This window comes from Parambassis ranga, chromosome 20 (genome assembly GCF_900634625.1).
Source record: "Parambassis ranga chromosome 20, fParRan2.1, whole genome shotgun sequence".
Classification (NCBI taxonomy): Eukaryota; Metazoa; Chordata; class Actinopteri; family Ambassidae; genus Parambassis; species Parambassis ranga.
In genome coordinates this window covers 2,950,517-2,976,746 of record NC_041040.1, presented here as the reverse complement: position 1 = coordinate 2,976,746, position 26,230 = coordinate 2,950,517, and the positions used below count along the sequence as shown (strand labels likewise).

The following is a 26,230-nucleotide window of genomic DNA, read 5'->3' as shown; positions in this document are numbered from 1 at the left end:
GGAGGAGGCGGGGGCGGAGGGAACCAGAGGTAGTTAATGGAGGCCAGCGAGGGGAATGCTGTTTGAGGCAGCTGACTCACAGCTCAGACTGAACTGTCTGACTGTCTGATTGGCTGCTCTGGTGCCTGGCCCCCCGTCCTACATCTGCAACAGGCTTAGGTTATTACAGTCTGCACAGCTACACTCTGCTATCAGCTCCATATCCAAAAAACTCCCATGGGAGGACTTTCATAATACATTTGTTCGATTTTACTCTCAGACAAGCGGCCACATACAGTCCTATAGTGCAACAGAAAAATCCATATAAAGTAAGGCCAATATTAAAATGATAGTCATGCGTCAGGTGAAACTACTGCAGCCAGAAAGCACACGTCAAGAGGGACTTAAATTCGAAACTGAAACAAATTTGGTTATGCAGCTCAGACATACGCCTGTGTGTCTCACTGCTCATTTGTCTGACCTCATATGACCTTAGATCTGACAATAAGAGAAAGGGTTACTCCCTCTGCTAGGCTTTGCTACCTTAGTAAGATTCTTTCTTCCTGTTTTAAAATCTTGCCTGACAGCAGATATCTTGTTAGATAACATCGGTTTGCTCTAGGCTACCATTTTATTACCCTCATTCATATCAAAGTAAAACGCATGCCTCAGCCTCAGCAGCAGCTTTACTCAAGAATAAGACCTAAAGAATGAATGTGCACGAAGATGGACACACAACTGATAACTAGCATTGTGTGCAAACCCTGACACACAAGGCTGGAAGCATACCTCAGCATCAAACACTCATACTACTCATACTTCAAGTGAATTTTTGTTTTTAGTTTCATACTCATGCAGAGGAAACAGGTACCAGCAGTTTGTTTTGCTGCACTGGTGCTGTCAGCTTGCGGTTTTCCTTTGAACTTGACTGATTTATAAGAATACACCTACAACAATGTGGCAAACAAAGTAAGTAAAACTGGTTTGTAGATGCTGTGAAGAGACTAGTAAATTGTTCAGTATCTATCATCTATAAATTTGCCCTTCAGAGAAGCTACAAAAACTGCATACATCATGGTATGACGGCAAGTTCTTCTTTGCACCCAACACTTGTTTCCTCATTATAAAGCCTTTTTCAAAATCCAGCCACTGAGACACAAAGAAAGGAGGAGAGAGCGGGTGTCTTGGTGTAGTAGTGGTGCAGAAATATGTTTCTTCATTTCCTCTACAACTGGAAAAGCAATGGATGTGCAAGTCATTGTTATTCCAAACTGACATGAACAAGCGTAACTGTCAAAAACAGAATCAGTGATTCCCTGGCCTATCAATAAAAGGAGAGCAGGGTGGGGGAGGCCATTCATTAACGCCTTGGTGCCTCTGAATCCCATGGTCACCGGCATAGCCACAGCCTCTCAAATTAGTTGTGGTTCCTTGCGCCGGGACAACGGGCGTCCAGGGTCACCCACATGCCTGGCATTCTTTCACCGCTAGTACTGACAGCGGCCCCCGAACAACACCCAGAAGCACGAGCAGTTTGTAGAAAAGCACAACCCCACACACACACGGCAGAAAGCAGTGCTGATAAAAGTTAGCGCGAAACATCGACTGACGGAATTCTCTGTGGATTTCTACTGTGAAACATCACCACATAAAAACTACAGGAAAGAGGAACCAGAGCTCCCACTGTGGCCTTGATGAAAACTCCCATGACTATTGCCTCACCAAGAATTTACACTTTCCTCGTACCTGGATTGAGCAATATCTGGCAGTAAGAGTTAATTATCACATTAGTTTCTCCATTAATTAAATGTTGTCCGATTGATATGAACTACAACATAACTGGGATCAAAATTTGGATTCCAGCAGGCATGTAAACACACCCAGGAGATGGATTCAAATTGGAAAATGGATTCCGGCTTCTGACTTCTTTTCAGCAATCCTCACGTCTTGCTTCCTGTTAATCTCTGGCATTACAACACTGTAATTACTACTCCCAAATTCAAGAGCCTTTCACACTTTGACAGAGGTTTTGATGCTTAACTGAAGTCCCCACTTTTTGTTTTTTTTGCAACAGCATGCCGGCATTTTGTAAAGGTGTGCCTATGCTTGTTGCGGAGCATTCCTTGGTGCCACAGTGGTTGATTTTGCACAGAGTAAAGCGTACCGTTTTAACCCTCCTAAAATGGCGCCCTCGCCAACAACAGAAGGGACATGTGCAATTCATACAACCATTTCTCTGTGAATATTCGCTAAAATGCTATTGTACTTCCTCACATTTTGTACACTGAAGGTTCAACATCCCTGTATGAAATAGAATAAACATGTGAAAATGTGTGAAAGAACCAGGAAACATGCAGGAGAAACCTACAGCGATCTGTTCTCCACGACACAGGAGCAGTTTCTTTCTCCACCACATCACCCTTACAAGTCAGTATCAGTCCTCCTACACGATACACATTATTGCTCCACTACACATTTGCACTTCATAAGTAACGTATACAATCTATACTCCCTGTATATTATGTGTGGGACTTTGCATGTCTGAACCACAACAAAACCCCACTCGGCCACTAACACTTGAACCTGATCGTAGCATCTTCCCTCCGTACACAGTGTACACTTCCCAGCATGTATGAAATTAGGACAGTGTACGAGAGACATCTATAAATCTCAAGATATTTCAGGAATGTCCTCACCAGTAGCGACCCTGGATGAAGATGAGCTAAGACAATAATCTGTACAGACCCTGCATCCTCTGCTGTCATGGACAGTCAGGATTGATTTGGAGTCTCCCACGACAGTGGAGCCGCTCAAAACGCTGACACAACATTCATCCCTTATAAGCAGCCACTCCAGCTAAACGTGACTGTTTACTTACTAAGCCCAAAGGGGGCAGGGGGAGAAGCACAGGACAAGAACAGAAGGTGGGAGCCAAAAACAAAAAGAGGCACAGTGACAGAGCATGAGAAGAGAGCTCATTAGACTGATGGGGTGAGGAGCGTTCTACTGACACCACCTAAATTTCAGCCCACCGCCAGCCTCAGATGTGTGTGAGCTGCAGGGGTGTGGTGCCAAACGCAGAACAGCAGCGTGACATGTAAAGGTGTCAGTGAAGGTGTTCTCTGGTTCTTGTTTTTAAGGTATAAAAAAAAATCAGAAATGGATATTCACACCAGTCACAGCTGAAAATGCTGCTAATTCTCTTCCCCCCCCACTCTATGGAGATTATCTACATCTAAAATATTGGATCCTTTTCTGATGTAAATGATGCAGCTCCGAGCGTGGACCCACGCCATGACAATCCTATTGCTGGACAAAGAAAGCGGGATTCCCTCCCTGCCGTCCTTCCTATGTGTCTATGGGCCAACGTATCAATTTAATACCCAGCGCTGCATCTGACACAGCGATGGGGTACGTGAGGACACGGCCGTGCATTTGGCATGTGGAAGTTCTAATGAGATCTTTATGCATGCTGTTTGAAAAATCATGCTTGTGCACTCATGGTGAGCCTCCCTCTGCCTCTCTCTCTCTCTCTCTCGCTGCACACACAAAGGAATGTCACACAAAGGAAACGCGTGAGTCTGCGAATCAATAAGCACAAAAACACTGCTGCTGGCACCTATAAGAAAGAAAAGCTTTCTCCCTTTTTGCAATCACATGTTGGCTTTTAATACAAAAAAATAAACTGACCACAGATCCGCTGCAAAAATGGAAATAAAAAATGTCAGCACAAAGAGAGCAGCAGGCAGCGGCGCCGCTGATATCAGGGGCTGTGAGACACCGAATCCAATTCACAGACCTCGCTGGGTAATCCAATCCTGCTCATCTGTTACCACAAACACCTTCAGGACACTATGAATGAAAGACACCAGGGTGTCCTAAAATAGTTCAACCGCAGTCCTCCTCCCCCCTCTCTATTGTGATTATTCGTAGTAACCCTGCAAAGCTATTTCCAAATGTGATGTGTATGAACCTGTGGAAAACACAGGCAGATAATTCAATCTAACAGCAGCTTTAAATGTGGAGGTTCATTAATGGAGTTCGGTGTGTGAGGAGGAAGAACTCTCATCCTGTGGCAGCGTAATGTTTGACCAGAAACTCCAACAGTAGTCATCAAGAAAAACTTAGCTTACAGCTAAACTAAAGAAACTAACTGCTAGCAGTAGCAGCTAGAAGCTAACAGGCTAATGTGATGGTGTTGAGTCTGACACATTAAATAGCTGAATAAACTCCCTGTTAACAGTCGTAACAGTTTAATAGCTTGATAATAAACATACATTAACAGTAATAAAGCTCGTTATTACACAGGGACAGCTGTCACATAGAAACAAACTGAACTCTAAGTCCAGATTCAAACATCTGTCCGAGAAACAATCAGCGTCACAGCGTCTGAAATGAAGTTAGAAACAGGCGGACCGAGCTCTGCAACACGCCGAGACATGTGCTCCGAAGCCCGGACAGGAGGAACCACAACATCCCCAAAGTAGGGTGAACAGCTGATTTCGAAGAAGCGGACATCCTGTGAGTGATGCTGCCAACTTTGTATGTGTACTGAGGCTGTTCCTGTGTGGACGGACTCCGCCGCTCCGCTGCTCCTTTTCAGGCAGAGTCCTGAAAGCTGAGGGGCCGGTTCCGACCCGGAGCCCCCAGCAGCAGCCCCCTTTTTTTAAAGCGCAGTGTGACTTTTAGCTCCCTGCTCCTTTTTTTTTTTCTTCAGACAATAAACATTCCTCAGGCAGCAGCAGCAGGCTGGCCGCAGACCCTGCGCCATCTTAGACACACTCTGCTTCTTCGGGCTTCTTCAACAAAGAGCTTTTCTAACGGAACTCACCGGACCCGGGGCTGTAACTTTCGAAGAACCCGTCAGCGTCAGAGAAGACGAGTCCGCCGTGTTGGTTAAAGAGGCACTCACCTGTGTTTTCTTGTACCCTTGTCCCGAACAGGAGGACGAGCAGAAAGCATGGTATTGCATCCATCGTGGCTGCGGACCAGACTGGCACCCGACTGCTAACTTCTCCCTGCGCTGAGGAAGGTAGGCGCTGATTGGCTGAGAGCGCAGCAAGTCCCGCCTCCTCAGCGCCTGCTCAGGGCAACAGAGATTCTGATTGGCTGAGCGATCTACCACACCCCGCCCCATTGGATAAACTCTACCACTCCTGTAAACAAACACTTGCTATTCACTCTAATGTAAAATGATGTTTTTTAAGTTACATTCATACTACTTTACAGGCACACTATATAAATACTGTAAAGAAAACAAGTTATAATCATGTAACAACACAAGAATAACACTAAATAAATCCCAAAACAAGTCAATTTTTTAAAGATTTTTTGGCCATAAATTGATTAAATGTGTTTATTATTAATATGTGTAAACACAGGCCGAACAGACGAAGGTGACGCTTGAACATGTGACAGTGGCTGCGACAGAGAAAATAACATTCATCCTGCTGCCACTCTTTCCTGATAAGATATCCCTCAATGACTTGCTGTGGCTAGACCCATGTGCCTCGTCCATATGTCAGGCCCACACACACACACACACACACACACACACACACACACAGCCCGCTTACATTGTTCTAAAGACTATACCCCCTTCCTTTGTCTCATCCACATTTGCTCCACCTCTTGCTTGTGTCGGCACACACACACATACATGCACTTGACCTGGCCCTACTTCCCCCTCCTCCCCTTCACACACACACACACACACACACACACACACACACACACACACACACACACACACACACTGGTCCCTGGAGAGTGTGACAGAGATTGATGATGGCCTATTATTTGATGTCCAACTGAGTCCTGCCCTGCACACACACACACACACACACACACACACACACTCTTATGCATATTCATAAAGAATGGAGAATCAGACTTTTACAGCCAGTCACATGATGAAGCATTAAATCCTGCGATGCTAAAGACAAAATACGAGTTTAAAATCTCAAATATTAATATGTTTAAAAATGGAGAGGCACCTCTTCAACACCAACCCTCCACACACACACACACACACACACTCACACAAAGGCACCACCTGTTCATGGCAGTAGTCAAATGCTGCGCTGGCTTTAGTGCGAGCACCTTTTCTTATTTGCATTTACAATTTTGGCTTTTAGCCGGAGCACTCATGCAGAGTGACTTGTGCTGCACAGACCGGCAGAAACAGCTCTGGGTTTTAATCACAAAATTACAAGCAAGCGATAGTAGGCAGCATGAAGGTCAATGGCAACACTGTTGTTAACACAGAATTATGTTGTTAAAAAATAGGTGCACAGTGTAGCAGAAACAGTCAGCAGTGGAAAATGTGGAGTCTTTTTTTTAATGATTGGAGTTTGATCTGAGGAGATTTAGGGTCAAAGGGAACACAAGCAAGGACGTCTTAACATCAAACAGAGCTTGGTGTGACCTTTCACCTCCCCCGACTTGTGACATTGTGTAAGACACAGGGGAAATCAATCCGGCTAGATTACTCGAGTACTTGAGTAATATTCGAGTACTCGAGTAATCACAAAATAATCGTCGAGTATCCGAGTATCAAAATACTCGTTTGTTGCAGCCCTATTTCAATCTACCTCTCGGAGGTGGATCTAGCCGGATTGGCTTACATCTGGCTTAGGTCTGAACGCAAATGCAGCTAGCAACGTGATACTTCCGGTTCACGGGGACAGCGTCCAGGTCGTGTACAAAAGCTGTATGTAAACAACCGTCGAACTACGATAGCTTTGCCCCAAATTTATTTTGGACAGGGCTACAAAGGAAGAAACCGCGTTCTACCGTAGCCTGAATGGACTCTGTATATCACAAGGCGCCACCTAGTGGTTTGGAGGACAACAAACAAGCCGGATTAAGCTGGATTGAGCTGGGACATGCGTGTGTGAGATTTTTAAATAGGTCTGAACGTATCCAGCTTAAAGGCGATCTGGATTCAATCCCACTCTAGCTGGATTGACTCTCTCCAGTGTGAACAGGGTCTAAGACTCAGCCTTAAAGTGGTGAAAGCCAGAGCCAACATCTGTGTAGCCTTCATGTGTCAATCCCCACAGCGCTCCATGTTAAAATGTCTAAACATGTTTTCAGCCTGGTATAAAACCAGTCCTGGTCTGTATTGATAAGTTCCCCTCACATCCTCATGTCATCCTTACTTCCTGTCTTCTGATAAAAATGCCGCTGACCTCTGAGTGACTCCGGCTCCTCCAGAGGTTTCCTTTGATGTCACTGCTTGTGTAATCATGAGCCTTCTCTTATTCTTTATTTTAAGCTCTTTAAATCTGCAAGACCAGGCCCGGCGGTTACACATCCAGCGCCTTTTATTCACTGCAGCCCAATGAAAAATTAATACCTACTCCAGAATGATTGAGGGATGACAAAAGCTGCAGGAATACTAAATTAAGAGTGGACCGGAGCTTTGGAGAAGAGGGCCACATGGTTTTATCAGTGCATTTGTTTCCATCCATCTCATTTGTGTGGTAAAGTACTGTCTGTCTGTATCTGTGTGATCTGTTTCTCCCACTTACCCACACACACGCACACACACACACACACACACACAAACACACACACACACACTGTGCCGTCATGTTGTGTTTAACTAAGCGGAACACACTGTGCTCTGAACAGGGATCACTCTCGGACTCCACCCTGATATCTGAGTCTAAAATAAAAGTGGAGGAGTGCTGTGACTGGCAGCGCTCCATCCACACCACTTCTCTACTTTCAGTTTAGACTCAGACCTGTCCCTACAAAGGACACCGGCACCAGCTCCCTCCACACCATAAGAAACAAACAACATGACGGCCTCTCACTGGTAGATCAGCTCCTGCCTCTTAGTAAGGATCCTGCACTGAGATCGGCCAGCGAAGCCTCTGCACCAAACTCCAAGCTCACAGCATGACTTCCAGCCTGCCCTACTACACTGCTCCACCAGCTCCTGGTAGTTGGCCCTGCTTTTGTTTGTTGGCCTCTTCGATGCGGTCATTCCAAAGGGGTCATGAGCTCAGTCAGGTTGCTTAGAAGCCTCTGATGTGAGCACCACGTCTGGCCTCAGTGAACCTGAGGGCAGCCCGAAGCACCCAGTCCGATGCTGAGGCGAGCGGTGAGGCAGCAGGTTGTGGGTGCTTAAGGAGCTGCTCTCCGGCTCTCTAAATACTTAAAAAAAACAGGTGAAACAGCAACAATGCAGCTTCATTTCTAAACCTCTACCCAACATGGCAGCACCCGTAAGCATGATGTACTGGTTTCACTTATGTACTCATGTACAGGTGGAATGGAACCCTATCGTCCATCTTTATATACAGTCTACTGGTCAAACGTGCTATGTTCCAGCTGATGAGGGAAGAAGGGCATGCACCTAAAGTCAAAGGTAACTGTGTGATTCAGCACAGTGCCATCAGTACAGAGCAGACAAACCACTTTTAGCAGCTTTTAGAGAGAAGTGACACACCGCTAGTCACGAGGAGCTTTTGGAGCCACTGCTGAGGAGCTAAAAGCTAAAACTCCAGGCAGTGACCGTGGACATTTTATTTCACGTTTCTTACAGGTCTGTTTGTTTATGTACTCCACTGGGAGAGCATAGAAGCAGCTGTAAGCATTGTTTGCCAGGAATAAATAAGAGAAGAGTGACATATGAATGTAGGGGGGGGGGGGTGGAGGTGTGGGTTTGGCAGCGCTCTCAGCTTCACAGCTGATGCAGTGGATACCTGCGGTGTGATGTCATCAGACTTCATTTCAGCTGCTGGACTACAGCCCGATACATCATCAGTCTTTGCGTAGTCATGTATCTGTCAGGGCCCGAAGATCACACCATTAACTACAGCGGGTACACCCCCACAGACTCAAGCTACGTCCTTTATATTGAAATGTCAGCCTGTCTGCACCACTGACTGTGTAAAGGTGGAGGAGCGTGACGGTTCTGATAATGTGTGGATTGCTGAGCTACTGAACTGATCACTGTGAATGGATCCATACAGTCACATGGATGGTGTGATACCATGGTGACAGCCATGATGACGTTACAACTTCGGTCCTTGAAAATGGAACATTTGTGTGTATTTTTCTGGCCACATCTCTACTAATGCCTGACATTAACCAGCCGTTATCACAGCTGAGTGAAAATACGACAGCTCAGGTATCAGGGGGCGTGAACCCCAGACTGAGTGAAAGTCTGCTGCTGTATTGTAAGTGAAACTGGCTCAGATAGAAGTGAAACGATTTGTTTAATGTCTTTTCTTAAACCTAACCAAGTACTTTTAAAGACTAATCCTCAACAAGCTGGACCACGCTGAGGCAAAATCCAAACATCACAGGCGCCAGGCAGAGCAGACAAGATAGGTTTGCTAGCTAGCAAGCTAAGAACAAGCTAAGAACCACTGCCTCCATCTTCTCCACCTCCTTCTGAAGACTTCTTTTGGTGGGTCTTTCAGTCCCTGATCACAGCAGTCAAACAGCCACACAGTGAAAAACTTCCTGTCCTGAAGGTGAATATTGGCTGAATATGCTCCTCATGAGTAGTTTCACAAGGGCTTTCCCTGAAGTTCTTTACTGTGTCAGAAGAACTGTAGAACTGCGAAATGTCTGTCAGGTTAAATATTCAGATTATGAAATGTAGAAATAATTAAAGATCCAGTCTATAGACGAGAAGAGAAGCAGTGAAGGAGCCTGTAGAGCCTTTCAGCTCTGATCAGATCCAATAGCTCCGGCTGTGTTTAATATTCCAGCGGGCAGCACAGGGATCCTGGAGCCGAGCAGCCTTCAGGCGGAGCATTTAACACCTTTTTATGGCACACATTAACTCTCTGGAAGGCCCTTTGCCTATCAGATCAGGTTCCTCCTCTGCTGCCTGTGCAGTTCGCTTGCTTTTTAAAAGCGACTGATATATGGACGGACATTCTCCGCGCTTCCTCTCCTGACAAACGACCTCTCCGGGAGGCGGGCGGGCGGCCCGCGCCGAGGCGAAACTGTCTGCTGAGTGACACGCCGAGGAATCTGTGCGCTGATTCTGAAGATGAATATCAGGAGTCTGTGGGTAAAAGGCCACAAAAAGGACGGAGGAAGGAGGGAAAATAAAATCACCTTGATGCGCTCCAGATGTCATTTTTTCACTCGGCTAAAAGTGGTGTAACGTGACACCTCCTTCAGCTGATGAGACGGCAGCAGGGTGTAATCAGACTGGAGGATGCATCCATTTACATGATAGCATGGCCCTGAGGCGCTGTAATGACAAAGTGTACAAAGCTGCTGTGATTCCTACACACACCAGCCGTTAAGATGGATAAGTAAGGGTTAATGCTGTGATAGACTGTATAGATTCCCCACAGTGACCTTTAACCTCTGAAGTCTAATCAAATCATTAGGGGGGGGGGGGTAGTGTTTGTAAAACTAACTGAAGACTTAAGTACGGTGGCCCTGAAGGTCAGAACGGGTAGGGACTACATGCCTTCTTTCTGATTGGACAGAACCCGGGCTGATGTGATTGGTTGTTTTGCCGACAGTCAAGAAATGAGGCTTTGTGAATGGTCAGCTGCCCGTGGTGCGGAACAGAACAGAACACATGTACTGTCTGCTTTTTTTTTTGGAAAGAATTTATGCGTCGTTGCCAAATTTCAGGAAATTGGGTTCTGTCCAATCAGAAACAAGATCACATTTCTTCATAAAAAGCCACAATCAGCAGCTCCACAGCACAAACTACAGCCAAGCTGCCACTGACTGCATCTCCACAGTGTGTTTTTATAGTACGCTCATCACAAATATGGTGTCCTGACCCAGATAATGTCCAAAGACACCACACGAGTGAGACTGAGCGTGTGAACTGGGGCATCCCAAACTACACTGCCTGTGAATGGATGATGGCTCCGGCTCCATTTTTAGGCACGAAGGGGAGCAGCTAGGTGGCAGCTAGCTGAAAAAGGTGCCGTCACTTTGTAATTAGCCTCATTCCAGAAGTCTACTTTTAAAAGTCTGTCACACTGATGATCAGCGGATGTAAGGACATTAAACACTGCTGTGTGTGGTGCTGTGTTCAGGATCCTGTACTGTGCATGTGTGTGAGTCTGAGGGCCTGAAGACCACTGAAGATCCTCTGCTGCTTCCAGCAGATTCACTCATGATGAGCGTCTGACTCCATGTGCAGAGTTTGTCTCAGGAGCTTCACTTAAGTTGAGATGTTTTCACAGCTTCAGATGAAACTTTAATATCTTTGAACTTATTCATCGGTCCCTGCTGCTGTTTCATCACAGTCTGTGTTGTTGTCACACGTTTCAACAACTTTTAAACATACGAAGTAGAAACTAAAGTGATGTAAACTGTCTGATCGTCCCGGTCTTTGTTTTAAAGGAACAAAAGGCTCATAATCCTGCAGACAAAGAATAGCTGAAGGAGGATAAATATTTAATAGACGAGTCGTCGATACAGCATGTAAGCAAGCATCTAACCAAAGTGCTGTCAGGTCTGTCACGCTGATGTTCCAGCTGGTTCCTCTCTGCAGATTTCAGCAGTCGGTGAAACCGGGTCTCGGATTTGTTTTGTTGAATCTGTCTGCACGGTTTCTGTTTTTTCGTGGGCCACAGTGCTGCTACCCAACAAACTTCAAGCCTCACAGTGATGTCACACATTCTGCTGCAGTGTTAGCCTGAAAAGCTAATGCTAACCAAATCATGCTTTTTAAAAAAGTTTCTTAGGCGGACTATGCACCAGTCCAAGGACATGAAGGTGTGATTTGATACTTATTGCAAGTGATCATTTGCCAAAATAATCCCCAAGTGTGTGTCGGCAGGTTTACTTTGCTGTTCTAGATCAGTGATGATGTTTACTCGATGGATTAAGAAAGAAAATAAAAAAGCTCCGAGCATGAAACAGCTGAACGTCCCAGCAGAGCAGCAGAATATGTATAATTCAGTCATTGTGACAGGAAGGCAGCCGCGAATAAAACCCTGAGAAGGATGTGGCTGACAGGTGCCCCCCCAACGCACCGACACCATCGGGGAATGACGAGCAGCCGGGCGGACAGCTGACTGGATCAGACCATCAGATAAGGGTAGAAAACAAACAGTGAACACCTTCCCGTGGATCCTGTCAAGGTGTCAGATCTGTCCTTGGCTTCATCCTCTACCACTGGATATTTCTGTTATTCTCAGCTAACGATGTTGTCTGTGGTGCCATAAATGAAACCAACAGCAGTTCAGCGCCGTCATTTTAAAGTTCATAAATCTGTGGCAGTGTGGAGCGGACGGAGCTGGTACACTCTGTCCTTTCCAATCTGAAAGCAATGAAACCACAGTGGATGGGATCACTCAGACTCCAGGACCCAGCAGAAAGGTTTGTTTTTCTTCCCACAGAGACAAGAGTCGTAGGAGGCTGATAAGAGGACGGCCCTCCACCCACGTCCCTACACCCAGATACAACACTCACTTCATGTGTTTCTCACTTGACCCCTCTGGGATTCCAGCCGCTCCCCTCTGAGCTTCCTCTGGCACTTTATTAAAGAAGGTGGAATGAGAGGTGGCAGCTGTGAGCCGCACAGAGCAGGTTCCTACCAGAAGTAGAAGCTTTAAAATATGTCAAGCGTTCACTGTATTTCTGCATAAATATGACCCAAAACACCAGCAGCTTGGAGGAGTCTGAGTCCATTCCTTAGTACAGAGCAGCTTCAGTTCTGACATGTTGCTGGGTTTCCTCACATCAACTGCTTGTTTCAGCTCCTTCCACAACATCTCAGCTGGATTAAGGTCAGGACTTTGACTTCAGAACATCTTCTTGAACCGTTCTGTTGTAGAACCACTTGTGTGTTTGGGCTCGTTGTCTTGCTGCTCTTTAGCTCAAAGACAGATGTGCTGACATTTTCCTTTAGTTCACTGCTGTCATTCAGAATCCCTTGATCCATCACCACCGCCATGCTTCAGAGACATAGTCTCTCCCCCTTGTGTCCTGGGTCTACCCTTAACCTCCCCAGGGAGGTTTCCAGGAGGTGAAAGTAGATATTTGCTGATCCCCTCCTTGAACTGCCACCGCATGGTGGAGGGGTTTGAGTGCCCGGATGATCCTAGGAACTATTTTGTCAGGGGCTGACCCCTAAAAGGGTCTCCCAAGGCAAACAGGTCCTAGGTGATGGGCCAGACCAAGATGGACCAAATGAAATCAAGGTCAGCGACGTCTGTCCCGGTATGGTGCAGCTCAGGCCTCACCCTGGAGCCAGGCCCAGGGTTGCAAGCGCCTGGTCGCCGGGCCTTTCCTCATGGGACCCGGCCGGCCCCGGACACAGAGACTGGCCCAGTGACAAACGAAGATTTAAAAATCAGCAGATACCTACATTTTCAAATCTTCTTCGTGACACCCAAAGCTGAGCTACAGCCACCAGCCATGTTTTTGCTGTCCTTCTTTAAAGTGTGGACCGTGGCCAAGCAGCAAGTATCTGCCACATTCCAGTGATCTATTGGAAGATGTTTTTGAACTTTAGAGGAGCTGAGTGACCACATTAGCTCTCTCTGTGTGAAAGTGCTGTCAGTGATCAACCTTCACCTGGATAAATGAGGCTCTATGTCTTCCTCCTGAAAGCCTGAATGATGCTTCACTTCTGTATGCAGAGTCCACATCGCCTCTAATACCCATCCTCACCTGTCCCATCCTTCAAACCGTTCACACCTCCGGGTCAATAGCAGCTCTGTGAACCCGGTCGTCTCAGCCTGTTCACTGTCCTCCATCTTTGTTGTTACGTTCAGCGGCTTCTTTTCACCAACTATGACTGTAAACGGGTTAGATTCTGTGTAACAGTCCCTGAACATGAAGTAACAATGCAGACCACTGTGTAAGTCTTGCATCATCTGTGTTACTTAGCTTCTGTCTATTTAAAAAATGTAAAAATCCTGCTTGTGTTCAAATGAACAGACGTGAGCTTTGTCTTTGTGAATGCAAACATTTTTAGGGCTGAGGCCTCTCACAGCAGAGCTGCTGCCACTGAGCTCTTTAATCATCTTTAATCTACACGTTTTAAATAATGACACATTAGAGTACACGTGTAAATGGGTTCATGATTAATTCATAGACTGAATGTCTTCATGTGCACACATTCACTGTTCTCTGAGTATCAGAAGTTCCCTCCTTACCTCTGTCTTCTTCCTCCCTCTCCTCTTCCTCCTCCTCCTGCCCTCCGTCCGCCTGCCTCGGTGATGGTGAAGGATGTGTCCTCAGCAGATGGCATCAAGGAGGCGTCGGCGGCTCCTGGAGGGACGGACAAGGATGCTGCTCCCATTAGCACTCGGGATGGGCAGAGCGCCGCCTCACACCTTCACCTGCCTGGACGGAATGATGGAATGAGCCCATCGGGAAGCTGATTCATGGAAGCAGCTGGATGTGAGGCGAGCTAAGACGTGTGAGTAATGAGACAAGAGGAGAGGGCTGGGAGGAAAAACTCATCTGGATCATTCTGGATCTCATACAGGTGTATGAGGATGAGGGCAGCCCGGGAGTTTCATCCCCAAACCGGCCCTCTTTATCCAGGTTAGACTCAGGATCCCACCTGACAGTTTGTGTCAGCAGCAACACAGAGACCGGGGACATGGGACCTCAGAATCCTGGAGGACAGGAGCCCACAAAGACCTGAACACCCACAAGACAGGAGGCAGAACCAGCAAAGCCTGTGCCAGAGTCTTCAGACTCTCCCAGGACTGGAGACAGTAAAGCCAGCCTGTGAGGGCGGCAGTCGTTTCCAAACCCTGCTCTTCAAACAGCCTTCAAAGAGAAAACTTTAATTTAGTTTCAAACGGCAAACTTCCATTCAGAGCGCCGCTGACCCGTTGAAGGAGAGACTCCACCGGCCTTTGTCCCTGGATGTGATGACGCTGTCTGCCGCCATACACGGAGACCTCGCAGATTACTCTTGAATGCAGTTGAAAGCCAAGGTCTGATCCAAGGCCACCCAGCTGAGACATTCACCAACAGCTCCGTCCTCGAGCTGCTGATTAGAGCGTTTCCTAAATCCTGCCATTGTACACACACACACACACACACACCGAGCTGTGTGTGTTTATCTCATCCTGTAAGACGCTGTGTAGCTATCAGCTCATGTGGCCTTCACGTCTTCCTCTGTGTCTGTCGCTGTGGACGCAAAGTCAGGAGTGACTCGGGACCTGGAGCGATGCAGGCAGGAGGTGGAGGAGTAAGGAGGGGATGTTTTGGTCATGTCTGATGGACACGGATCCTGCCTGTTTATACATGGATGGTGAGATGGTGACATGTCCAGGCCTTCCAGTCCCCAGAAACCAGGGCCCGCTGGGAGATCTGGCATCCAGTCACCTGACATGGAGCCTCCTCACACAGCACCACCTACAGGTTAGTGTTAATACACCGGGTGGTGCCACTTCTCTGACTGAAGGCACTGCCAAAAATCAATTTATTTACAGAGGCACGGATCAATACTGCTGCACGTGCCTGCAGTGATGCCGCGATCGCAGCAGCTGCAGACCCAGAGGAGGCCTGGTGATGGATGGGTGTCGTCACAGAGGTCGTTCTACACACATCATGCTGAAGGGAAGGACTGTGAGATGTTATAGTTATTCAACAGCTGAACTGTGGAAGAAGAAGAGGCGGCGGGTGGCTGTCGAACCCAGACAGGGCGAGGCAGAGTTTATTATGTAAGTGATGTTCATAATACCACCTCAGTCAGAGGACGGGCGAGACGTGTTCACAGCAACATGCGGAAGGAGTCGGCTCACACAGACAGTCTGAGGCGGAATGACGGCACTCGAGTGATCCGCATCGGTTTGCCACATCTGAGCCACAAGAGGGCCAGACCAGAGCCACATGAACCATATGCACCATGTGGGCCACTTTAAGAAGTAGCATCATTTTAAGGGCTCAGTTGAACTCTAACAAGTCCCAGGGCTCCTGCTGGGACTTGAGGCTGCCCCCTCGTGTTTGAGTCAGCTTAGTGAGACCAGGGGGGACCGAGGTAAAATACAAATGGATGGTCTGAACATGGTGCGGCCTGCAGCGACGGATGTAAGGTCAGGTAAAGCTGTGCTGCCTGAGACGACCTCGTACCTTCTCATGAACTTTACAAAGAGCAGACAACGTGAAGGTGTCTGGAAATATAAAGAATCCTCCTCCTCAACGATCAGTCCTCAGCTGACTGACACGCTTCAGGCTGGCAGAAACAGCAGATGAAGCATCAGTCAGTCTGCGGCTGCAGGTGGATTCTGTTTCTTTGTCTCCTGCTTCAATGAGGCCAACTGTTAATGCAGGCAGCTCCAGCGTGTGGGAGTCTGAACACTGACTTCTTGACTCCTGCAGACTCTGCAGAGACCTCTCTTACTCTTCATCTGCCCCCAATGAGAGCATAATAATAATAATGATGATGATAACACACTGCACAGGCCAGCGGTGGCCTTTTAACCCCTTCCACTCTGGCTTGTTTTCTCAGATAAACCCTCGTTTGTACCTTGAAACTGTGAAGTGGCTTCAGCTGGACTTCAGCCTCATGGAACACTGACAGCACTGAGTGTGGATTATCTCTGCAAACATGGACTCTGCTCTGTTTGGTGTCCTCAGCTCGGCCAATCACGCTCAGCGCTTCATGACATCGCTGAGGAACGAGATACCGGAGCAGAAGGTGAAGAGGTCAAACCGAGCCGCTCCACACCGACGTGTCCTGGGTTTGTTAATCCAGTCCACGTGTTAGTGTCGACCTGACTGAGTGTGTCAACAACACGGACTGAACATCGGCTCTAACTACTCTGAGTGTTAAAAGTTCGAGTTTCTATTTGAAATAAAATGTGTGTTACCCTACTTACAGCCTTTATGCTAAGCTAATCGCTTCATACGTTCATCTTCTCATAGGGCGACACTTTAGTGGTGGGTTGTCGAATCTGCGTCCTTAAAACAGATCAATGATGAAGTACTGCACACCTCTGTGTGTTTGTCTTCACAGGTCGCTGTGGAAGAACGTCATCTGACTTTTTATAAAAGCTTGACGGCTGAACAGGAAACCAAAAACACCATGTTTGGTTCATTCAGCTGCAGAACATTTCAGCCAGGAGCCTGAAAACAGAATCACAGGTGAGTCAATGCCAATCTGGCAAAAATACTCATGTCTAAACCCTCTGTGAGCTCAGCAAGCTGCAGGCTTCCAGGTTCAGCTGCTATCAGAGCACCAGCAGAAATATAAATATGGATTACCTCACATATCCAGAGATCGTGGGGTTTAGTGTGTTTTTATGCAGCCGAGGGTTCTTCTCTCTATTCTACCTGAATGAAAACACCAAATCTGGTAAAACAATAACTTCAAAACACACAATAACAATAAGTAAAGTTTCCTGCTGAGGGACGATTCACAGAGAACAAAACAATACATAAAGGAGTTAATACTGATGCACATCAAGGAAGCAATAAACAGGTAAACCAGCCCACTCCCAGCAGCCTGTGTGTGTGTGTTTGACTTCCAGGTTTTGATTCATTAAAGATTCATGCTTCGAACTCCCTCTGATTTCACGCACGCGCCCGGTTTATGTTGTGACAGTGACAGGCAGCGTGCACTGCAGCTGGATTAAAGGTGTGGAGCGATTAAACATTCACGTCCCGCCTGAAGTTTGTTTCATGATGAGTCTGTAGGCTGCTGCAGGAAGGACGGGAACAAACACACAGAAGCACACATGCTTGGTTGTGGTATTGCTTTTTATATATATATATATATATATTTATATTTCATGAAATATGCATCAATGATGCGTCTTTAAAAGTTCTTTAAATTCATGGCACTTCTACAAACAGTGACAAGATGCAAAGAAAAAAGAACAACAGGAGCCGAGGCCCGTCTGGAGTCCACACACAGTGACGGACCGTGTGGAGCAGAACCGTCCCTGGTGTTGAAGGAAGCCTCGTCCAGCCGGCCGGCGGCCTGAGGGTCTGTACGCTCAGGACTGCTGACTGGTGCAGCTCACATGGAACAACAGCAGAAATCAGCCTCCTGCAACAAATACTGTTTCCCTCAGCGGCTCGCAGGCTGAGCTGGAGTGACTGGTTTAAGGGGAATTAACTGAGAAACAGACATGATTTATCAGTCTTATGTCAGTGTATTAAAAAAAGGCTGTGGTTAGCTTAGCTTAGCTTAGCATAAATCTAAAGCCCCCCCCCCCCAAAAAAAAGCATAAACACAATCTGACCTGATCAGGTGACCTCACATTAGCCTCGTTTCAAAAGCTGAGACGTATGATATGCTAATAGAATTCAGGTTTAGCAGGGATGCTAACTGCTGCATCAGATTTTAATGTAATACCCTGCAGACTGTTGCTATGCTAGGTGCTATTATGCTATAATAATACTGTATTCTGAAGTAAAGTGCACTGTTGCCTGTTTTAACAATTAGCAGGAATGCTAACTTTTTTTTGGACACAGCATTAGATTGTCTTTTTACATAGAATGTCAACGTCATCCAACAGGAAGTTAGCATGAGATGCTAACTTCCTGTTGGATGGCCACCAACAAAAAAATACATCCCCCCTCCTCCTAAGGCTAGCTGTTCCTTTTAAATCAAGTGTTTGAGCTAAGCTAAGCTAAGCTAAGCTAAGCTAAGCTAAGCTAAGCTAAGCTAAGCTAATCCATAGTTCTATTCAAACACAGACATAAGATTTGATATCACGTTTGTCATCTTGTTGTAGAAAGAAAGCAACTTTTTTCTGATGAAACATTGATGACAAAGTCGTAAAAAATGAATCCAGGCTCCATTAAACATAACAATAACATATTCATAATTACAAATAATAATAATATTAATAATAATAATAATAAAAGGAGGAGGAGCCGTGGCGAGGGTTCCCTGCTACAGAGCTGCCTAGCACAGTAATACTGTTAGGAGACGGGACACGTTGTGCTGTACAGGCAGGAGGACAGACACCGAGGACAGGACAGCACACACACTGTGGTACATTCTGAGTAAACACACTTCATAATTGTCGTCATGCAGTAAAAGAATAAAAAAAAACACTTGGCACATAGGTGATCATCAATCAGATACAAATATAGACACTTCTTAACAAATATAACGTTATTGCATTTTCATTATGACTTCATATAAGACGCTCTGTGGAGGAGCGTCCCCCGAGCGCAGCTACTGAGGAGCTGATTGTCCTTTATGTGTTTGTGTGTAATTAAAATGGCTTCTGGTTCATATGTACAGACAGGACGCGTCCCTTTTAATGCTGTTTGGAGATACTGGCCTCTCACACACACACACACACACAGTGATGATGCAGGCAGCAGTTCTTCAGAGGTGGCGCTCATAATGTTCCATTACAGGCACAGCACAGAGAGGGGCCGGCTCACACACTCTGATCAGACCTGAGTGACTGGACCTCAGACTGGACCTCTTCTGTTTGTTATCTGACCGTCACCAGTCGCAGGCTGTAGTTTGTTGTAGCAGCTGCATCATTGTGTGACAACAGTCTGAAAGTTTGGCTGAACTGTGGAGGAGTCATCACACACAGCAGCGACCTCGTTTAAACTTCAGTGTAGACGTGGATGAAGGAGATGATTGATCTGAAATCATTCATCATCAGTTTTTTTTTTGGCTTTTTAACTATTTTACATTAAAAATACAAATCTGCTGGGTTTCAAAACTGAAACTGATGGTTCTGGGGAACGATGCTAAACATGGATGACCTGTGGAGCCTGGAGCTACGTTTAGCTTAGCTGAAAATCAAGGTGTCATACCAGGCTGGGACATGCTAACAAAAGCTAAACGCTAATGAATACTGCAGGTCAACAGTGATGAGGTCCATCACAGGTTACTGGTTACTCTCCTAACATGAAGGTCCGGTGTGCGTTGTGGTTTTTGTTGTGAGTGTTTGTACGTCTATGAACGCCACATCCAGGAAAGTGCTGCCATGTTTGTTTTGGAGACGTTCTCCAGACACAGACTGTATCTAAACATCATTTTAACCCAATTACATTCACACCTGCCCTGACTCTGGAGGCTGGATGTGAGCTGACTCAGCTCAGTAACACTGCTGCAGCTAGGGGTTCAAACTTTAGGTCCATGAACAACCTCACATATATCCTGCACACACACACACACACACACACGCTGCATCCTTATGTACGTGTATGTATGTATGTGTGTGTGTGTGTGTGTGTGTGTGTGTGGGGCCAAGGGGGTTCGGGGTAATTTGTCAGACAGATGTGCTGCCAGACAAGGATATTTTGTCATTGTCTGTCTCCAAACATGCAAGAACACACACACACACACACACACACACACACACACACACAGCCTGGGTACAGACAGAATGAGTCATGAAGTTTACATTCCCACTTAACAGCTTCAGAGGAGAGCGTGCTGCTGGGACTGACGGATAAACACTGTTGGTCTGAAGCCAAACGCTTCCTAAAGGTCACACACACACACACACACACACACACACACACACACACACACACACACACACACACACACACACACACACACACACACACACACACACACACACACACACACTCCACTGGAGGGAAACTCCAGTGCCTGGATAATACTGTTCGTACAAAGCTCTCTGTAATAATAGCTCTTCCACCGCCGTGATTGTTTGAGACGCAGGTCAGTCAATAGGAATGATTGTCGTCAGCGCCGCTCTTTCCTGCTCCGCCGCCGCACCGCAGGACACACACTCACCTCCTGACACCCCATCATCCCCCCTGGGGGAGGGAAGGGGGGCTGGGAGGTACTTTGGATTGTTAAGTTAGTGGGGGTTGGGGGATAATGAGCACTTAGAGCTGGTGGAGGCCGGCAGCCAGGAGGCCCAGGAGGAAGCACAGGCGGGCTGGCAGAGGTGAAGGCGGCGTGGCCCCGGAGGAGTGAACGGAGGAGGTCTTGATCTCGGAGGTGAGGAAGGCAGACAGCGGGACGTGGGAGACCAGGGTCGGGCTGGCATAGTTAATGAGGGAATCGATCTTCTCGGCCTCCTTACTGCAGGCTTCGATCTAGGACACACAAGAACAGCACTCTGATCAGCACCGCGGCTCCGCCTGCTCCACTCTACTCCACACCCTACACCTGAACAATCAGAAAAATGTTTGTGCTGCTCTTCCTCTTCAGATTCAGCTCACACACAGATGTGCTGCCATCACTGATCCTTCATCGCCACTCTGCACAAACCTCTCTGCACTAATCCTAACTGTGTATCCAGAACATTCGGAGGGCTTCATACCAGCGGTTCCCAACCAGCAGTGTGGGCCCGGTGCATGGCAAGGCGAAAACATGACGGACATCTTTGGGTACGTACTAACCCCTTCAAACTAAGAACACAGTTTAGAGATGCTCTGACCCAGTCTGAGCTGCTAGCTGCTGAGGATCAACACTAGACGGTTGCCTAGTAACAGCCAAAACAACCAGCCCAGCAGAAAAAGTTTCCCTGAACCACCATGACGTGCCGAGCCTGTTCCAGGGTCATTATGTCTTCTCGTCCCCCTCCTGTCTGAATCTATCTGTGAGCTTGTTTCCCACCACCTTCATCCTCTGCCTCCTCATCCTCTTCCCAGAAACACACACACAGAGATATCTGCTTCATGATTTAAATGATGAACTGTACCTCAGGGGCAAAATGGAACAGAAACAGACTCGGCGCCTTGAATTGCTGAACATGATGTTTAAATAATGAATCTAAAAGCTGCAGATTTGTGGAAGGGAGTGCATAAATGATGCTTTTTATTCTGACCGGTCAGCCGGAGTGTGTCAGACCCTCTGAATAACTTTCATATCCAGCACTGCAAACAGGAGACCTGTGGAGGCAGTCTGAGCCCAGCACTCATTCATTCCCAGACTGATTTCAGCTGCACCGCCCCGCGGGTAGAGGCGATGTGGCTAAAAACAAACAAAGCAGATGGCAGCAGTGTTATTTTCATCCTGAGCCACATTAATTAACTCGATTCATCTTTAAAGCACAAAGTGCTGCGTTCTTATTCAGCTGTTTCTTCTGCTGGCAGGAGCTCAGAGACACAAACTGATCACACAACACATCAGCGTTCATACAGGCTGCCTGTCAGGCCAGGACAGGGCTGCTAACGCTCACAGAGGTTCAACCACCGAGCTCATATTAAAGCCACAGATTGCAGCCATTGTCTCGTGGAGACAATGGCTGTGCTGCATAACACTTCCTGTTTCCACCAACTTCTCTGACTCTGTCAGACTTCTCTGACCATCCATCCATCCATCCAACCATCCATCATCCACCCATCCATCCATCCATCATCCATCCATCCATCCATCCATCATCCACCCATCCATCCGTCATCCATCCACCCATCCATCATCCATCCATCCATCCATCCATCCAACCATCCATCATCCACCCATCCATCCATCCATCCATCATCCACCCATCCATCCAACCATCCATCATCCACCCATCCATCCATCATCCATCCATCCATCCATCCATCATCCACCCATCCATCATCCACCCATCCATCCATCATCCACCCATCCATCCGTCATCCATCCACCCATCCACCCATCCATCATCCATCCATCCATCCAACCATCCATCATCCATCCATCCATCCAACCATCCATCATCCACCCATCCACCCATCCATCATCCATCCATCCATCCATCCATCCAACCATCCATCATCCACCCATCCATCCATCCATCCATCATCCACCCATCCATCCGTCATCCATCCACCCATCCACCCATCCATCATCCATCCATCCATCCAACCATCCATCCAACCATCCATCCATCCAACCATCCATCATTCATCCATCCATCCAACCATCCATCCATCCATCCATCCACCCATCATCCATCCACCCATCCATCCATCATCCATCCACCCATCCATCATCCATCCATCATCCATCCATCCATCCATCCATCCATCTATCCATCCATCATCCTTCCACCCATCATCCATCCATCCATCATCCATCCAACCATCCATCCATCCATCCAACCACCCATCATCCATCATCCATCCATCCAACCACCCAACATCCATCCATCCAACCACCCATCATCCATCTATCCATCCACCCATCCATCCATCCTTCATCCATCCATCCATCCATCATCCATCTATCCATCCATCCATCATCCATCCATCCCTCCACCCATCCATCATCCATCCATCCATCCACCCACCCACCCATTTTACACCCATTTTAGTGTAGAAATGACCGTACATAGAACGTACATGATCAGGCCTTTGAAAAAAAAATCAGGCAATGGACTCAATTGACTGAAATCATATAAATTAATTGCATCTTCACACCCTACATGACCACCATCCAAATGTGCTGTTTCTTGCATACATGTGCTGTCATTAGCCTGTTTGAAGTGAATGTATGTGTCTGCACTAAAGCCGAAACTACCTCTAAGTCGTCTCCTCTACAACGTCTATAAATAAAAATGAAAGCTCAGCCGACAGCATCAGAGCAGCTCCAGCTCTTCCTAATAACATTCAGAACAAGTTCTTCTTTTAACATCAGCTGCAGAGATGCTGCAGAGATTGTATCAATCAGAGGAAATGGTAGAATAAGTGCAGCAGGTGGACTGTACAGGTACGACGGCACAGATGTTTCTTTGTCCCTGGTCTCTTTGTCCCTGTGAACACTGTGACCTCCAATCATCTGTGTATGAACGCGCTGCACTGAGGTTCTTCTTCAGCTTTCCCTTCCTGTCATGAATTACATGTCATTAAAAACACACACTCTCTCTCTCTCTCACACGCACACGCATTGCTTTCCTCCAGCCAGCACTGTGCTCTTACACAGTGCTTCTGCAGTGATAACATCAGACATGGGTTAAAAAGGGCAACATAATCCAGCCTGCAGCCACTCTCTCCACCGCCAACTATCAATTAAAGGCAAAAACAGCAACAAAATATGTTCAACAAAATAGACAGCGGCGCATCATACTCTGAAGAGGAAAACAACAACAACAACAACAACATGCCTACTAACAGCTAAAACGCTGATAAAATACCTGAAACCAGCACACATGTATCAGACTGAACTATTTAAAAGGATTATTATACATCCTATGTCTACTAGCTAATGTTAGCTTCAAACTGATGACTGTCATGAGCTATGGCCGTATCAAACATGAAAAACATCTGACCAGCTGGACACATACCAGAGGGTCCTGCATGGTGCTGCAGAGTGATATTTTACATTTTGATTCAATCAGTCCATAACACCTTCTTCCGGTCTTCAGTAATCCATTAGCTTTGTTTCATGGCCCAGGCAAGCCTCTATTTCTCATTCTGATGTCTCAGCTCTGGCTTACTTGCTGCAACTCGAAGTCTTCTCTTCACAGTTTGTGCTTGAGGCTGTTGTCCTGTGAGCCACCTATCATGCAAGCTGTTCATGCTCAGAAACCTGTCTTCTGGTTCTGATGTGGAACTTCCTGTCAGAGTTTACCACAGTTTCTGAGTGCCTTTTGATTGTGAAGGAGACTGCTCTCACTCAATAATGCACATTCTGAAACGTACCTTACCCCTGTACCATCTCAAGCTGCTCACTGGACTGAACTTTCAAAACAAAAATAGAAATATTGGGGCGTTCTAAAACTTTTGACCTGTGGTGTTTTTATGCAAAAAAACACGTAGATGATAAAACATAACCTATTCTGTTGATAGCATTGAAGTCCCGGAGTTACTGAACAGACATGAATATACGCTGTGAGGTTGAGCAGCTGTAGGCGGTGCAGTATTTCTGTCTGATGAACTGATTCTGGTCTAAGATTAGATTAGATTGCCACCAGCAGCAGCAGCAGCAGTTTAAACACCAGCCTGAAGACAAAATAGTTCCAGAGAGAGCACAGCTGTACCTCAGTGTTTTAGCCCACTTACTGGGTGACACACACACACAGACACACAACAACCTGGTCACCTCACAGACAAAAGGATTCACTGTTTCTGAGTAAACACCAGATCAGATGAAAGGCCCCTTCCTCTGTTGGTTTTGAGTCACTTTGCTCCAGTCTGTACTGTGTTGTACTTTTCTGCTGCCGCTGTTGTAACACCGGTTCTTCATAATCTGAACTGAATATGAATGTTCAGGCTGCAGCTGAAGGTTAAGTGTAAATAAAAAGAGAGTGTTTAGTGTTATATTAATGAAAACTTCTGGATAAATAGAGCAGGGAACAGAAAGAATGAGTCAGTTTATCACTGAGACAGGAGAGCAGTGGTCATTGTGTTCCTCCTATGATGCAAAGAAAAACAGAAGATGACAACAATACTCAGAGAGGCCCCTTAAGGATTCAGCCATAAAAAGTACCGAGCCGCTAGCTGTGTCAGGCTGATCCATGACACACATGGAAAAACATGTTGACAATGTTGCAGCCTCATTCAAGGACAAGTTTTAAAGCAGATTATGGCGCTGACCATGGAACTGTTGAGCACTGATGAGCAGACTTTCAGTGTTACAAACTGATACAAACACAGAATGAACGTCCAGCCAACACTGCAGAACACCAGCTAGTAGCCTGAAAGCAAAGCTAACACTAACCAAACAGGGAAGTTGTTATAAATAGTTGGACAGCTGATAGTGACTACACGAGTTATTGTTCCCACAGTGACCAGAAAGCAGAGCTATTCCTAACAGAAGCATCAGATTACTTATTGTTTTTATATCATACATACACAGACAGGCCTGAAGCAACAGCTAATCCTAAACAAACGTTATTTAAACCATTGCAGGGACATGAGGGTCATTCAAAAGGCTCTGAGCCTCGCCCAGAAGGAGCTGGAGAAAAGGTAAGAAAGGTTTCAGTGTAGTCCCCCTTGACATCAATGGTAAACGGTCCGTACTCAAAACACTCTACTAGCCTTTCGTGCACACAAGCGCACACACACTGACACACCAGTGATGCAACGACTGGGAGCAACTTAGGGTTATGTGCTAGCTAATGCTAGCCAATTGCCAAATAGTCCAACATAAAGTGACAACAGGAAGGTTCCAAAACCTTCCATATGTAGCATGAACAGCACTGCTAATGCTTACAGAGGCGGCTATCGCCAAATACAGGAAATCAGGTGACACTGGTTCAAGCTCCACAGTGGGGGGGTCATCACGGTAAAGTTGTGTAACACTGCCTGTCCCTCCGAACCGCCATTTGCTATATGCTAACTGGTACAGTTTGAATGATTTAAGACATCAGCTGGTTACTCAGGTATGATAAGCTGATAAAGAAGTATTATAAGGTGAAGTGAGTCACTGGAGGAGACAGATGCCTCCTCCTCCTCCTCA

At 46.6% G+C, this 26,230-nt stretch overlaps 2 protein-coding genes across 4 annotated transcripts in view; both read right to left on the bottom strand.

The window, feature by feature from the left end:
- The window catches only part of tgfbr1b (transforming growth factor, beta receptor 1 b), a 36,677-nt gene extending 31,685 nt beyond the window's left edge, over positions 1-4,992 (bottom strand). The window contains exon 1 of the mRNA XM_028432368.1: positions 4,892-4,992. Coding sequence (XP_028288169.1) covers positions 4,892-4,955 — 64 coding nt within the window. The 5' untranslated portion in view covers positions 4,956-4,992. The remainder of the gene's footprint in view (positions 1-4,891) is intronic.
- A 12,647-nt stretch (positions 4,993-17,639) lies between these two features.
- Positions 17,640-26,230, bottom strand: part of reck (reversion-inducing-cysteine-rich protein with kazal motifs) — a 43,145-nt gene continuing 34,554 nt past the window's right edge. For all 3 annotated transcript variants that reach the window (XM_028432969.1, XM_028432972.1, XM_028432971.1), the window contains exon 21: positions 17,640-20,955. In XM_028432969.1, the coding sequence (XP_028288770.1) occupies positions 20,743-20,955 (213 nt within the window). In that variant the 3' untranslated portion in view covers positions 17,640-20,742. The remainder of the gene's footprint in view (positions 20,956-26,230) is intronic.